This window comes from Cydia splendana, chromosome 4 (assembly GCF_910591565.1).
Source record: "Cydia splendana chromosome 4, ilCydSple1.2, whole genome shotgun sequence".
NCBI classification, from domain to species: domain Eukaryota; kingdom Metazoa; phylum Arthropoda; class Insecta; order Lepidoptera; family Tortricidae; genus Cydia; species Cydia splendana.
The window spans coordinates 12279998-12295100 of record NC_085963.1 but is presented as its reverse complement, the minus strand read 5'-3'; the positions used below and the strand labels follow the sequence as shown (position 1 = coordinate 12295100).

The window sequence follows — 15103 nt, the reverse complement described above, 5'->3', positions numbered from 1 at the left end:
TCTGCAACACGACTTCACAAACGCCAAAAGTCCTACAACATATTCTAGAATTTCTACACTTAAGTCTTTTGCGCAATCCACTTCAACGCAACCTGCTTCAAGTGTAGAGTGTTCTAGTCGTGCTCTTGTGTCGAATTTTTAGTCACAGAATATTGGCAACGATATAAAATCGCCCGCAATTACTAAAACAAGATACGCTATATAATTATTAGGTACTTTATACTGGTTGACTTTGGAAGTAGTTAAGGTTTCCTTCCGAGATAGTTTCGATACTACAACTCGGTACACTACTTGATTAATTTTGACGACGTCGTTTGACTGCAAAGTTTTCGTATGTAGTTTGCCCAACAACCACTATAAGTAAATGTGTAAAGCAAAACTGACCCGTGCACAAAGTCATAATTATACTGACTTATACTGAACCTTACAAAGTAGCAACTACTATACTTACTTCTATTCTTATAAAATAAAGTTTAATTCTTTGTTTTACCTAACACTTCCACTTTGTGATATGACATATAAAATATTAACAGTAAAAAGCCTTTCTTTCGTATACTTGTAAAGGATAAGCGTAAACATTGTACTTAGGATAAATATAAGGTTAAAAAATTATGAATATCTTTTCAACAAAATAAATTTTGTTATTCCAAAAATTGTATTGCTTCACCGCATTAACAGGATAGGAGAAAGGTGAAATAACGCGAAATGGGTCCTAAGAGTTATTTCCATTTGCGACGTCGTATTTCCTGGGAAACAAAGCGGGACTTTGAAACTGGCCAAACAGTAATAAATAATTTACAAAAGCGGTCATGTGAAAGAGAATCCCCTCTTCAGTGGGAGTAACCATGCGGTGGTTAGGTATTTGAATTGCTAATGACTTCCCGAACCGAATAACTTGGGGCACAGCGTTAACTGGTTTCGGAGACACGGGATACATCGCGCTCGTTGTTCTACGAGTTTGCGGGTTCCGAGGACCTCTTACCAAAAAAACTATATTTTTGGGTTGATGCTATGAAAATACACAATATAATTATTTTCCTGGCAGTCAATTAATAAATCGCTCGCTGGTAATTTCCGAAATTAGACTACACGCAGATTGGCACTACTTGAATATAAGTCTTTATCCAAAAATTCTAATGGTTATATAGGAAAGCTAGCTAACTATGTAAAACAAACCATATCAGACTGCCAGTGTCGAACTCTATTAGTTAATTACATCGCAAAGATTGGAGGCACAAAAAGTCCCGACGCAAAATAGAATAAACAATTTCACGCACCCTATCAAATTGGGTGTCGTTGGAAAAGCTCTTTTATACGCCATGTGGATTTTTGTTTCCACCCCTGCTCTTTGAAGAGCCTAGTATGTTTATAGTTATCTGCACACTGTTATTTGGGAATAATTAATTAAAGATTTTAATAGTTTATAATACGAGAATTTGTAATTTATCGATGTAAATTGAAATTTTGTATTTAGTTAAATCTGACCATGCTTTTCATAATGCGTGGTTAAATAACGCACGTGGGTTTGTAGTCGAGGTCTGTCGCGGTCGCCGCTGTGGAGTAATTAATTGCAAATTGTGGTAATTGCCCCTCGCTATATGTTTGTGTGTGTGAGAGCCTCCCGTCTGCGTCACTAGAATGCTACAATGCTGCAACACCCCGTGCTATTGTGGATGCCCGGCTTTCACCGGCCATCCGCCTATAAATAATACAACCTTAATTACTTGTTAACAGTCATATAAATCGGAGCTGCTATAATTCCGTAAATATTGTACAAAATACCTCTACTACGGCTTTCTGTCTACCTATCTGTCTTTTGCTTTGATAAAATATTTACTTTTGTTGTGTGTTGGAGGCTGCTCCACCACAGAACAAAAGTAAATATTACCACAAGTAAATAATACCACATAACAAAGCAATAACAACATTGAGAAATGAGGGACGAATATTCAAATATTGTGACCTTAAAGTAGAGATATTATTTTCCATAGTTACTCGTGTCCACTAATTTTAGGGGCAGGTGCCTGTTATCTGCGACGAAGCAAAACATTGTTATTTCCTTCGGGCTGCTACCCTACGCAAAGTAATGTTACGGGTTGGTTAGTAAATAACTTTGTGTACGAGTAAATTACAACAGAATACTCTACACTGTAAAATAGGATGCAAAACATTTTTCTTTTTAGGATGGAAAGCCTTAACATGTACTATACCTACACATTTTTAAATTTTGAAATTTAATGGAATTTAGTTACGATATGGATTCTATGGTCCGAAATAAATGAATTTTATTTATTTATAAATAGACTGAATCTATTTTGTGAAAGGTTTTATGATTTCATGAAACAGGAATAAAGTATAATATCACCAATAAAATGTTTTTAAGGACAGGATACTGATATAAACGCTTCTAGCAATTTAACGCCGAATATCAATGTTCTAACTTTAATCATTAGGACTTTAATAGCTATAAAGATTAAAGTAATGCTAGTTCTTTATTAACTCGTAACTTCAGCACTTAAGGGCAATTTGCACATCGATAAAACTATTAAGGAGCCCCTTAACGGTGATAAAGTATGGTTTAGAACGTCGAAAACAATGTAATTTGCACGAAACTGTCCTGCTTATGAGTCACGAAGCCATTCAAATAATATAACTATATCAGTACTGAAACTATCTAAATACCTACATATCAAGTACCTACGTACCTAAAATACATGTGTTTTGTCTGCCTATTTATTTTAAAGAGATAAATAATAAATGCTTCAGACGCTATCTAATTTAACAGATTTTTTTCTATTGTTAGCCTTAATTATCTTATCATAATTATTCAAATCCCGCTTGAACTGAACCGATACATTTCTCCAATATTCACATTTAAAATAATAATTTGACTCGGCAGACCGGCTGTGCTTTGTTAAAACATAAATTAAACAAGCAATTATTTAGTTATCCATAGTGACTTCTGCATACTTGGCTATAAGTTTAACAGGCTCCAATTCATTGGTCGCTGCAGTTTGGTTTCAATTAGACAGAGTCAACAGCCGTTGCGGAGTGGACTTAATTGATTTTCTTCCGGTCAGTCTGGGAAATTTGATCACCGGACATTAAAGAAATTCAGCTGAGCTTTCCCAACGAAGTGCTTTAATGGAATCATTATGAAAATTGTTTGACTTGAATAAATGAATGATAAAAAAGTCAAAAAATCTGTTATTGTTTTAAACGTTGTAAAACTAGTTACCATTGCACTAGTATATGTAGTAGCTATCGTTAAGTCACCATAATTTGTAAAATTAGCAGACTGTGGCAGTTATTAGGTATTAAACGAGCAATATTCATGTATATTTACAAGTAAGGTCAGTCTCTTTTTTTTAGAAAGCATGCTACGAAGACTTACATAGTTTCAGTTTGGTCTAGTGAAATTTTTGGAAAAAATCGTTTTCCTGTAATTTCTGTTTTCTTGTACTCGGATATTAAACATTGTGTGCGTAAAGTTGATCGAAATTAAAATATATCAAAATTTAAGCTTAATAAACAACAAACGTAGTCAACATAATGTTCCCCATAAGTGCAGGAGTTAGTACATTATTTAATACAGTTTTGACTTTATCACGATGGATTAAGGCACAAAAGTGTTAACATAATCTTTGTCGTCGACAGTACAAACAAGTGCGGTGATAAAGTGCGTGGCGATTCGTAATATTAGCGCAGAAGAGTTAAATCACCTGCCTGCGAAGCCATTTCACGAATTAACCCACTACATTACACTACCCACTTATCGCGCGTGTAATGGAGCTTTGTTTGTTTGTATCCGACAACATAGTTCCTTAATCCCATTTCACTGGCCATTTTCAGGAGGATTTCGAAATGCTGTATATTGTTGCGTAGGGAAAGTTTTACGTTTAGAGAAAATATAGAGTAGCATCAAATAAGTTGAGTCGCTTAAGTACAAGGACTTTTTTGAATCACACATGAATTAATCTTTTTTTCAAGAATACGAAGGTGGTAACAAAGGCTTTGTACTTGTTTGAATAGGAATGATGACAAATATTGAATTTTATAACAAAATCTAGATAGATAGCAAATACTAACAGTCACAATATATTGAACCCTAAAAATTATATGGGAACTATGGGAATTATGAAAAAATACAATAAGTACCTCAAAGCATCAAAATTAAAGTTTTTTTGTAACTACCCAAACGCAGATGACTATTTAAATAAAGAATCGAAAACAATTTTCAAAGTAATACCTACGGGTAAAACTGCGTATTGTATGTGACTTGGTTTTTTTTTACAAAAAGCTAGAAGTCTAAAGAGAAATCGCTTAGCAGTTTACTAAAATGTACCCCGTATTCCACAACTGGTAGCCAAGGGGTCATTCCGAGAGTGAAACCCTTTCGCGGGCGCTGCGGGTCTAGCGGAAAATTGAATTGTAACCTTCGCCGGACTTATCTGCGCGCAACGTGTCGACTTGTGCTCCGCTGCAGCCGACGTTGCTACAAAATGCTCGCTCTCGTAGCCCATACGTGTTAAAGATTTATGTATTTTCAATTATGGTAGCGCTTCTGTAATTTTAAGAACGGAGAGTTCGCAGTGTAAATATATAAGCTCACGCACCAACGATATAAAGTCGTCTGACCAAGGAGTGCTTTATTATTCCTCGAAAAGAAAATATTTTTACGTAATGTATCTATGAAATTTTATTATTTTATTATTGCATTCTATGAAAGATATTAGTGTTTCCAAGCAACGAAATTTCACAAAAACATGATAGATAATGACGGGTAAGAATTACATAAAACAGTTACAGCTGAAACGCATATAAATAATAAAAGCGACGCACTGATCAATATTAATTTTAATTCAAAATATAAATATTAACCTAAAATTGTGTCTATATAAATTTTATCATTCCCGATACCTCTCATATTTATATCAGAATCAATAACGCAAATTATTTGACAAACGCACTATAGCTCAAGCAAAGGAAGAGAGAATATTCGGGAATTCCTTTGAGAGCGGAATTTTGATGTTCAAAGAATTTTAGCTTATGGTTGCGGGCGAAATCCAAACTTTGTCTTGGCTCATATTATTTTAAAACAATCATGAAAGGAGGATGATAAAACGCTTTGTTCATTTCTCGACAAACCGACTAAAGCACAATATCTTGAACATTATTTCCATACTTGCATTTGAAATTAAAAATATCAGCAGAATTTAAATTTAAATTAATGCAATTTTACTCATCAGCTGAGATTTTAATTAAAACAACGAACATTTCTCGTTTTTCCTATTTCCAAAGTTTATTAACTGATTTATAAAAAATAAGGCGTAAAAAATAAGCTTTGGTTTTATTTCACAAAAACTCGCAAAACGCAATAAAAGGTAACAGTTTTTAAATTTAAACTAGAGACCTCACAAATGTTATGTCAGTGTGTAGGTATGTATATTATTTTACTACAAAATTACCAGTGTTTGGCCCTCGCTTCAAAATCTATTGGATCCGTTTTCAAGTGGTAATAGGCCTAATGCACAGATATATGAGTATGAGTATTCTATGTATGCTCTGAGGTTAAAGTAAGTCTATAAATCCTTTTAACTACTTATTACATTCCCGGTGGTTCGGTGTAAAATACACGGAGAGATTTAACGCTACTTTAACTATGCAGGTACCTATAAAATATTTATTATTTATAATTATTGTTTTTAATTCATTATTATTGTTTTAATTTTAATTTATTGTAATTTTTATTGTAAGGTAAGTCCTTACAATAAAATTTACTATTGTATTATTATATTCCCGTATTTTTTTCTCCTCTTAAGTTAGGTTATTTATAATATGAATATAAAAGTAAAATATAAAAACACTTACAAAACAATAAAAAATACATATAAACACTAGTGTCCGACCGAAACATGTTTTTTTGCCGAAACCGAAACCGAATGTTCGGCTTTGGCTCTAGTTTCGGCCGAAACCGAAACCGAAACCGAAACTGAAACTTTTGTAGACTTGTTAAAATCGTTGAAAAAATGTCATACAACCGCTTATACACACATATTATGGGGCTGTCAACACCCAAATGTCCTTGAAATTGATGTTATTTAAGCAGTTTTTTAAGAAAATTACTAGAGTTTGTGACGTTTAGCGTCGCATGAAGTAGGTAGATTGCAAAATGAGACGAAAGAAAACTAACCAGAGTAAATTTTACGAAATATAATTTTAAAAAAATAAAAAAAACTAAAGGAAAGACAAGGTCGTGGATCTTTTCTGAGCTGGCAATTAACAGTGGTGAAACGAGTCCTTGATAGGGGTCACTTCCCTGCACTACGTCGCAGAACGTCGAACTTGGAGGTGGCCGTCTTCAAAAAAAAGGGTTCCGGATCCAGCACGGGAACCTTCCGGAACGAAGCGGAGCATGCGAATTCAGGTTGGTAGGTTCCGACTCCAACCCCAGACTTGGTCCCTGGAATTCCGGTAAAAATGGCCATTTCAAGAAAAGTCCAATTTTGTACAAGTGACTGCGACATCCGGATTTTAGGCCAAATTAATGCGCTAATGAGAAAGTAGGCTGGTGTAGTGAACCCCAAAGAATTAAAAGGTGATCAATGATGTGGCAGTCACAAGTAGAATCATCATTTTAAATTTAAAACAAAGAAGAAAGTGAAGTTAAATTTACTAAATGTACTTCTACAACTAAAAGCTTTATTAATGCATGTCAACTACAATTTGGCATGTAATTTTATACATTTAAATTAGAATTAAGCCTAACTTTGATTATAATCTACAAGATTTTTATAAAGTGGGTAGACTCATATTTCCAGAAGGTTCGAGAAGCTTGTTATTTCCAGCGTTATTTTTATAGGAAAATTACAGTTAATAAGCAGATAGTGATAGCCAAATGTACCCAGAAAGAACTAAATGAAAATGTGATGGCAAGAAGAAAATGATTCCTTAATTTACTACTATGAAAGTTACCTTTCTCTTAAAACTACAAAATATTCAAAACACTCACCCTATTTGGGGAAATACTGGAACTTAACACATTTAATATTAGAATAAATTTTACACCATATTAAAAATTTGTCACATCATGACTGTAAAATTGTATCTTTGAATTTAGTCGATTTGACCTCTCGCTGTCAAAGCCGTGGTAGCAATGTCTCGGACGCGTATGTGTCTCATTAGCTGGCCGGTTCACATCGCTTATCGCGAGCCGGGTGACGTAGTCCTTTGTATTCGCATCTAGTTTTACCTAATAGCAAATGCAGTCGTCAATTCTGTTTGTTCGTAGATTTATTTTGTATATATTAGTTTTCAAGGTTTTTGTGTATATTTTTTTAGATAATAAGTATGAAATGTGTATTATAGTAGTTTATAGTTATATTTAGGTTTAAGTTTATTTCTTATTTTGTAGAATTTTAATTGGAAATAACGGTAAACCGTTACATACCCCTCTTTTTAGGTTAGGGTTTTTGCTAGGAAAACCCGCTATTTCTGTTGTCTACTCAATAGATACACTAGTCATCATTCAGGCTTCAATCTCAACATACACCTCCTCTTCATACATGCATCACACAGCCAAATAAGCAATAAACATTTCTATATATGTTTTTGCGTCCTAGCAGATTGAGTATTATACTTACGATTGTATAAATACTCTCATGTATTTATTAATGGTTCTTAAATATATTAATCACTAACCTCAGTGGTCTAGATCATACTACAGGCTGTTTAGAAGACCTGATAGCCTACTGATAGGCCTGAAATTCACAAACCGGTAGAGGTTTACAAAGTATAAATAATCTAATCTAACAGTTAGTGTATTTAGAGTATGTGCCAGCGCTTATACGTCAGTTTCATGAGGCTAGTGAATAAATTTAGACAGTTAATGTATAAATCGTACATAGGGGACTACTTAATCATATTAAACTTTGTAGTTGGTGATCTTAAAATCTTTAACATGCCAGTTACCTATATTCCTCCCTTGCATGTCTTCTAGTTCGTATACTAAATTAGACTTTTTAGCAACGATCTTACATGGACAATACTTCGGTGCAAGTTTCTTCGCAAACATGTTGTTTTTGTCGCTAAGGTAGAACGTTTTTTTCCAAATAGTATCGCCAACTTTAAAATCATGATCTTTACGGCGTAGGTTATAGTGTTCGCTATTCCTAGTATGGGCTTGCACTAGAGAAGATTGAACCTTATCAAAAAAATTCCGCAAATGACCTAGATTCTCTGCATATTCATCTCTAGGAGTAAATATTATGTCGTCATCTAGTTCTGGGTCAATATAGTGTAAACCGCTAGTGACCAATTCCCGTCCATGAACGAGAAACGCGGGGGTGTATTTTGTTACCTCATTACTGGATGTGTTCATAGCGAATTGAATTTTAGGTAGATTGCAGTCCCAGAACCTATGGTCGTTTTCAATGTAGGATGATACTGCTGTAATAATCACTTTGTTGTATCGTTCTACTGTGTTCACTTGCGGAGTATATTTAGGCGTAAATCTTACGTTAGGGACATTGTAGTCATTAAACAATTTCTTTAACACGTTACTTGTGAACTGCTTTCCATTGTCCATAAGAACAGTACTAGGCACGCCGTGAACTAGGAAAACTTTTTCCTCGATTAACTTAGCTATTATCTCGGAGGTTGCGCGACGAATGGGAAATAATAAACAGTACTTCGAGAAACAGCATGTCACAACAAATATAAAAGTGTTCTGTTTTCTCGATGGGGGTAGGGGACCTATGAGATCCATACTTAACATTTGAAAAGGGCGTGAGCAGTCTTTAGGACGGCCCATAATGCCTAGAGTAGCATGAGTAGCATGCTTGTGAGCACAGCAAATATCACAATTAGAAACAAATTTAACTACATCGCGATGCATGTCCTGCCAGAAGTAGTTTAAAGAAAGCCGTTTATGTGTTTTATATATGCCAAAGTGGCCAGCGGTAGGTTCTGAATGATTTTTACTAATAATGTCGAGTCTAAATTCGAGGGGAATGACTTCTTTCCACTCGAACTCTCGAGTTAAAGGATTTAGACTTTTTTTAAACCTAAATAGTCTGCCGTTAGTTACTTTGTAATTTAAAAATGAAGTAGGAGTGTTTTGGCAACCGTTGTAAATATTTAGATACCACGAGTCGCTTGTAGAATAAAACATGTCAGGACTAGTTGGGATCTCATCAATCTCGGCAATAGCAACAGAACGGGAGAGACTGTCTGGTACTACATTTTCTGAGCCACGACGATGCTTGATCTCAAAGTTGAATGAGGACATACGAACTCCCCAACGGGCTAAACGACCCGTGGGATTATTTAGATTTAGAAACCACTTAAGTGACGAGTGATCGGTATACACGACGAACTTTTTGCCGTTCTCCAAGTAGCACCTCCAGTGTTCAATCGCTGTAAGTACTGCAAGTGCCTCTCGTTCTGTTGCGCTGTAGTTACGCTCTTGGTTAGAGAGAGACTTACTCATGTACGCTATAACCTTCTCTTGATTGTCTATGACCTGTGTCAGGACCGCACCCACGCCGTAATCGCTCGCATCTGTATGCACTTGGAACGGCTGCGTATAATCCGGGCACGACAATATAGGAGAAGATACTAAGGCTTCCTTTAGCGTACGGAAGGCGACTTCAGCATCGGTAGACCAGTTAAAAGGGGGTGAGTTTTTAGCTTGTGAAGTAAGTTTATTTAGAGGTGCAGCTATAGAACTGAAATTTGGAATAAAACGGCGATACCATGATGTCGTTCCAATAAACCGACGAACTTCCTTGCGATTAGTAGGAGTTGGATAGTTAATGATTGCCTCAATCTTTTCTGGGTTCGGTTGCAGTCCATTTCCATCTACTACATATCCTAAATAACTCAGTCTATTTCTGAAGAATTGACACTTTTGGTAACCAATGGTTAAGTTTGCCATTTTAAGTTTCTCTAGAACTCTAACTAATAGGGAGATATGTTCTTCAAAGGTCGATGAGACAATGATAATGTCGTCGATGTAGACAAAGACTTTATGCTCAAAATCAGGCCCATAGAACAACATATCAACCAGTCGTTGTTGCGTCGCTGGGGCATTGGTTAAGCCAAAGGGCATAGAAACAAACTGAAAGGTACCACGCGAAGGAATATAAAACGCCGTTTTACACCGGTCTTCTTCCTTAATAGGAATTTGCCAAAAACTCTTTGACAAGTCTAAACTAGAGAGATATTTAGCGTCACGCAGATTGTCGAGTATCTCAGAAATGTATGGAATACTGTAAGCATCCTTGATGGTAACTGCATTCAATTTACGGCTATCTAAGCAGAATCTCATTTCGCCATTTTTTTTAGGTGTCAACAGAACAGGGGACGACCAAGGGCTCTCGCAAGGTTCTACCACGTTTTCACGCAACATTTCATCAAGCTGAGTGTTTAGTATTCTTTGTTTTTCAGGAGACATTCTGTAGTATCTTTGTCGAACAGGAACAGCATTACCGGTATCTATATTGTGAGCAATTAGAGAAGTGCGGCCTAGACCACGTTCTTCATATGAAATGTTACGAAACTGCGCAGTGATATGATCAGCCGTAACTTTTTGCTCAGGCGAAAGATGATCATAGTCACATAAGTGTGTAGGTTGAGGGTCTAGTGATAGAGAGGCTAATTTATCAACATCCCTAGGTAAAATTACGGAATCTAGTTTTTTAGGAAACAATTCGAAAATTCTCCAGAAGTCCATGCCTAATATCAAGGAGTTTTCGACTTCTGGTACGACGTAGGCCTTCAAGATGTGGGTTTGATCTAAGAACGAGACAGGCAGATTGATCATACCAATATTGTTTAGTCTATGCCTGCCAGCTGCGAATAAATTTATCGTATCCGTACTGTTGAGCTTGAAACCCGCATCCAAGAAAACTTTATGATAGTTATTACCTAGAATTGTATAACCACTACCCGTATCTAACAAACCATGGATAGTTTTACCATTAATCTGAACTGAGACATACGGTCTGTTATGTATATTATCTGAATCGTGGATTGCAGTGACTGAATAGCAAGTGAAAAATTTAGATATGAAGTTGAGCCAAGATTTCCACTCTGAATCACTAAAGTTTTCACTAGATTTTTTAGAAAGATTATGTACACTACAATCCACTGAATTTAGTTTTTTGCATCTTTAGGATTACAGGATTTACAATCAGGATAGCGTACACCTTTATTACCACATTTAAAACAGATAGGGAAGTGTGGCTGTTTGCATTCTTTCAAAGAGTGTGTATCAGTGCGACACCTAGGACAGTACTTACGCGAGTTACTAGCAGTGTTGACATTTTTTGTACTGTTTGCTGTCGCTTGTACAGCATTAGTAGTAGTAGGCTTTTCCTCTGTAGTTTTAGATTTGTTGTAGTTGTAAGAGCTCGAGTAGTTAGGATATTTGTTTTGATTATAGTAGTTTTTCTGTTTTTCATTTGAATTTGTATTTTGGTAGTTCTTATTTGTGTAGTAGATATTATTTTTATGATATTTAGTGTAGGCAAATTCTGGGGCTAGAGTCTCAGAAGTCACCCTAGGCGGTTCATGAAACAAGGATAAGCGTGACTGAATGTCCTCATAGTTTGTGCAAAGGGTTTTTAATGTCTTTAGGTCCTTGATCTCAGGTGAAGCGGCTAGGGTGCTGGCATAACATGGCCGGATGTTATGTAAGATAATTTCGAGTTTTTCTTCCTCAGACAACGGTTTAACCAATCGCGAAAACATGCCATGCATAATAGACAAGTAAATAGAAATGTTTTCTTGTTCCCCTTGCGTACGATATTTTATTTCATTAGTCAGGCGATAGTCGTAATTCTTTGGACTAAAGTCTTTTTTTAATAGGACGACGACATCGTCCCAGCTTTGAAAACTTTCTTTATTGCAACGGAACCAGTGTAATGCGTCATCAGTGAAAATCTCGTAGGCAAACTTCAATACACGATCCTTTGATATATTCCTAACCTCTACGAATTCTTCAACTCTTTGAATGAAAGAAAAAACGCAGGCTTTTCCAGAGTACTTTAGTTTTGCCAAGTCAGAAGTCAGGTTACGATCACAGTGGAGTACCGCCGTAGCTTCAGGTTCCAAAACTGAGACTGCATTTGCATTTGAGGTTGATGCCGGCCTCAACGTCGTAATTTCTTTGTATTGGTTGTTAAAGGTAGTGCAATAATTTTTGTGCTGGTCAACTAACGTGGCACTAACGTTTGAGATACGCCTTAATCTGTGATATATGTGGTGTAGTAGATTTTCGGTACGCAAGAACAGGGTCTTATCAAATTTAGATTTGAGGGATGCTAGCATCGTTTGGGATTTTGTTAGACTGTCTTTAACAGCATCAAGGTCGTTGGCAGGCTCTAAATGTGATTCCAAAATGTCCTCAGGAGGTATGGCCAATTTTACTATCTGGCTTCGGAGGTCCTGCACCGAACCAGTTGAACCACCTCTAAGGATCACCTCATATTCAAGCTCAGCTTTTTGTAGTGACAAATATTTAATTGGGTACGACATGTTTAAATCTTAACGTAAAAAGTGTGTGTTTTGATTACAATTGATTAAAAAGCAGTTAGGTTTAGTTGCTAAGTAAGTGGAATGTGAGATACGATACAATTTTAAAATTATTTTAAATCGGAATAAGTGAAGTGTAGTGTTTTTTTTTTTTTTTTTTAAACAAGAATTTTGCTATAACTATATGAAGTGAGAAACTGACAACCACGTACCAAACAACTGCTCAAATCAGACTTAAAAACTAGATGAATTACAAGTGCTAATATTAGAAAGCCACCAACACCAATGAAAACCAAGAGGAGAAAAAGGCCAAGGACTTGCTTCAATAATGCACAGCTCAGAAATAACCAGTATGGGCGCCAATGTGACGTTTAGCGTCGCATGAAGTAGGTAGATTGCAAAATGAGACGAAAGAAAACTAACCAGAGTAAATTTTACGAAATATAATTTTAAAAAAATAAAAAAAACTAAAGGAAAGACAAGGTCGTGGATCTTTTCTGAGCTGGCAATTAACAGTGGTGAAACGAGTCCTTGATAGGGGTCACTTCCCTGCACTACGTCGCAGAACGTCGAACTTGGAGGTGGCCGTCTTCAAAAAAAAGGGTTCCGGATCCAGCACGGGAACCTTCCGGAACGAAGCGGAGCATGCGAATTCAGGTTGGTAGGTTCCGACTCCAACCCCAGACTTGGTCCCTGGAATTCCGGTAAAAATGGCCATTTCAAGAAAAGTCCAATTTTGTACAAGTGACTGCGACATCCGGATTTTAGGCCAAATTAATGCGCTAATGAGAAAGTAGGCTGGTGTAGTGAACCCCAAAGAATTAAAAGGTGATCAATGATGTGGCAGTCACAAGTAGAATCATCATTTTAAATTTAAAACAAAGAAGAAAGTGAAGTTAAATTTACTAAATGTACTTCTACAACTAAAAGCTTTATTAATGCATGTCAACTACAATTTGGCATGTAATTTTATACATTTAAATTAGAATTAAGCCTAACTTTGATTATAATCTACAAGATTTTTATAAAGTGGGTAGACTCATATTTCCAGAAGGTTCGAGAAGCTTGTTATTTCCAGCGTTATTTTTATAGGAAAATTACAGTTAATAAGCAGATAGTGATAGCCAAATGTACCCAGAAAGAACTAAATGAAAATGTGATGGCAAGAAGAAAATGATTCCTTAATTTACTACTATGAAAGTTACCTTTCTCTTAAAACTACAAAATATTCAAAACACTCACCCTATTTGGGGAAATACTGGAACTTAACACATTTAATATTAGAATAAATTTTACACCATATTAAAAATTTGTCACATCATGACTGTAAAATTGTATCTTTGAATTTAGTCGATTTGACCTCTCGCTGTCAAAGCCGTGGTAGCAATGTCTCGGACGCGTATGTGTCTCATTAGCTGGCCGGTTCACATCGCTTATCGCGAGCCGGGTGACGTAGTCCTTTGTATTCGCATCTAGTTTTACCTAATAGCAAATGCAGTCGTCAATTCTGTTTGTTCGTAGATTTATTTTGTATATATTAGTTTTCAAGGTTTTTGTGTATATTTTTTTAGATAATAAGTATGAAATGTGTATTATAGTAGTTTATAGTTATATTTAGGTTTAAGTTTATTTCTTATTTTGTAGAATTTTAATTGGAAATAACGGTAAACCGTTACAAGTTAGACCAAGATAATTCTGCAACGATTTTGATAACACACGCAGTGCAAGTGTTATTTTAAACGTCAAATCTTCTATGAAATTAAATGACGTATAAATAACATTTGCACTAGTTGCACTGCGTATGCTATTAAAATAATTGTAGAATTTTCTTGATCTAACTCTATTCATTCACCAGTCAAGCTAACATGTACAAACAGGGTCAACCAAAACCGCGAGCGCAGCGAGCATGAATTTTTTGTTGACAATATCGCAGGGCCAGGTACCGATCTTCACCTGGGCCTAAACGTCCGAAGTGCCCCAGTGAGGCGAACTTTCATGCGAAGTCAAAGCCGTGCTTCAGGCTTCAGGATAAGTAGTTGAGCACAGACTCCAACCAATGTCCATTGTATGGAAAAGCGAGATATTTTCTTGAGTGCTGGTGGCCTAGCGGTATGAGCGTGCGACTTTCAATCCGAAGGTCGCAGGTACCAACCTCGGCTCTTACCAATGAATATTTTCGGAACTTATATACGAAATATCATTTAATATTTACTATTTGCTTTTCGGTGAAGGAAAAACATCGTGAGGAAGCCGGACTAGTCCCGATAAGGCCTAGTTTACACTCTGGGTTCGAAGGTCAGTCTGATGGCAGTCCCTTTCGTAAAAACTAGTACCTACGCCAATTCTTGGGATTAGTTGTCAATTGGACCCCAGGCTCCCATGAGCCGTGGCAAAAATTCCGGGATTACGCGAGGAAGATGATGAGTTTTCTTATTATTCCCTTGCCCAGGCCCAATAACATGCGACATTGCTATCTCATTTACTCCGATACAATTAGACAGTGTGCGCGTTATAGGTATTAACAGCCTCTAAAGACTGAGTCGACCGTCTAGTGGCGCCCTCATTA

General features: G+C 36.2%; 1 protein-coding gene across 1 annotated transcript; it reads right to left on the bottom strand.

Moving 5' to 3' along the window:
* Nucleotides 1-10089: 10089 nt before the first annotated feature.
* On the bottom strand, nucleotides 10090-12624 carry LOC134789879 (uncharacterized). Its single transcript, XM_063760553.1, has one exon. It carries the CDS (start codon nucleotides 12538-12540, stop codon nucleotides 11158-11160), a length of 1383 nt encoding a protein of 460 aa, XP_063616623.1. The 5' UTR covers nucleotides 12541-12624; the 3' UTR covers nucleotides 10090-11157.
* Between the last annotated feature and the right edge of the window lie 2479 nt (nucleotides 12625-15103).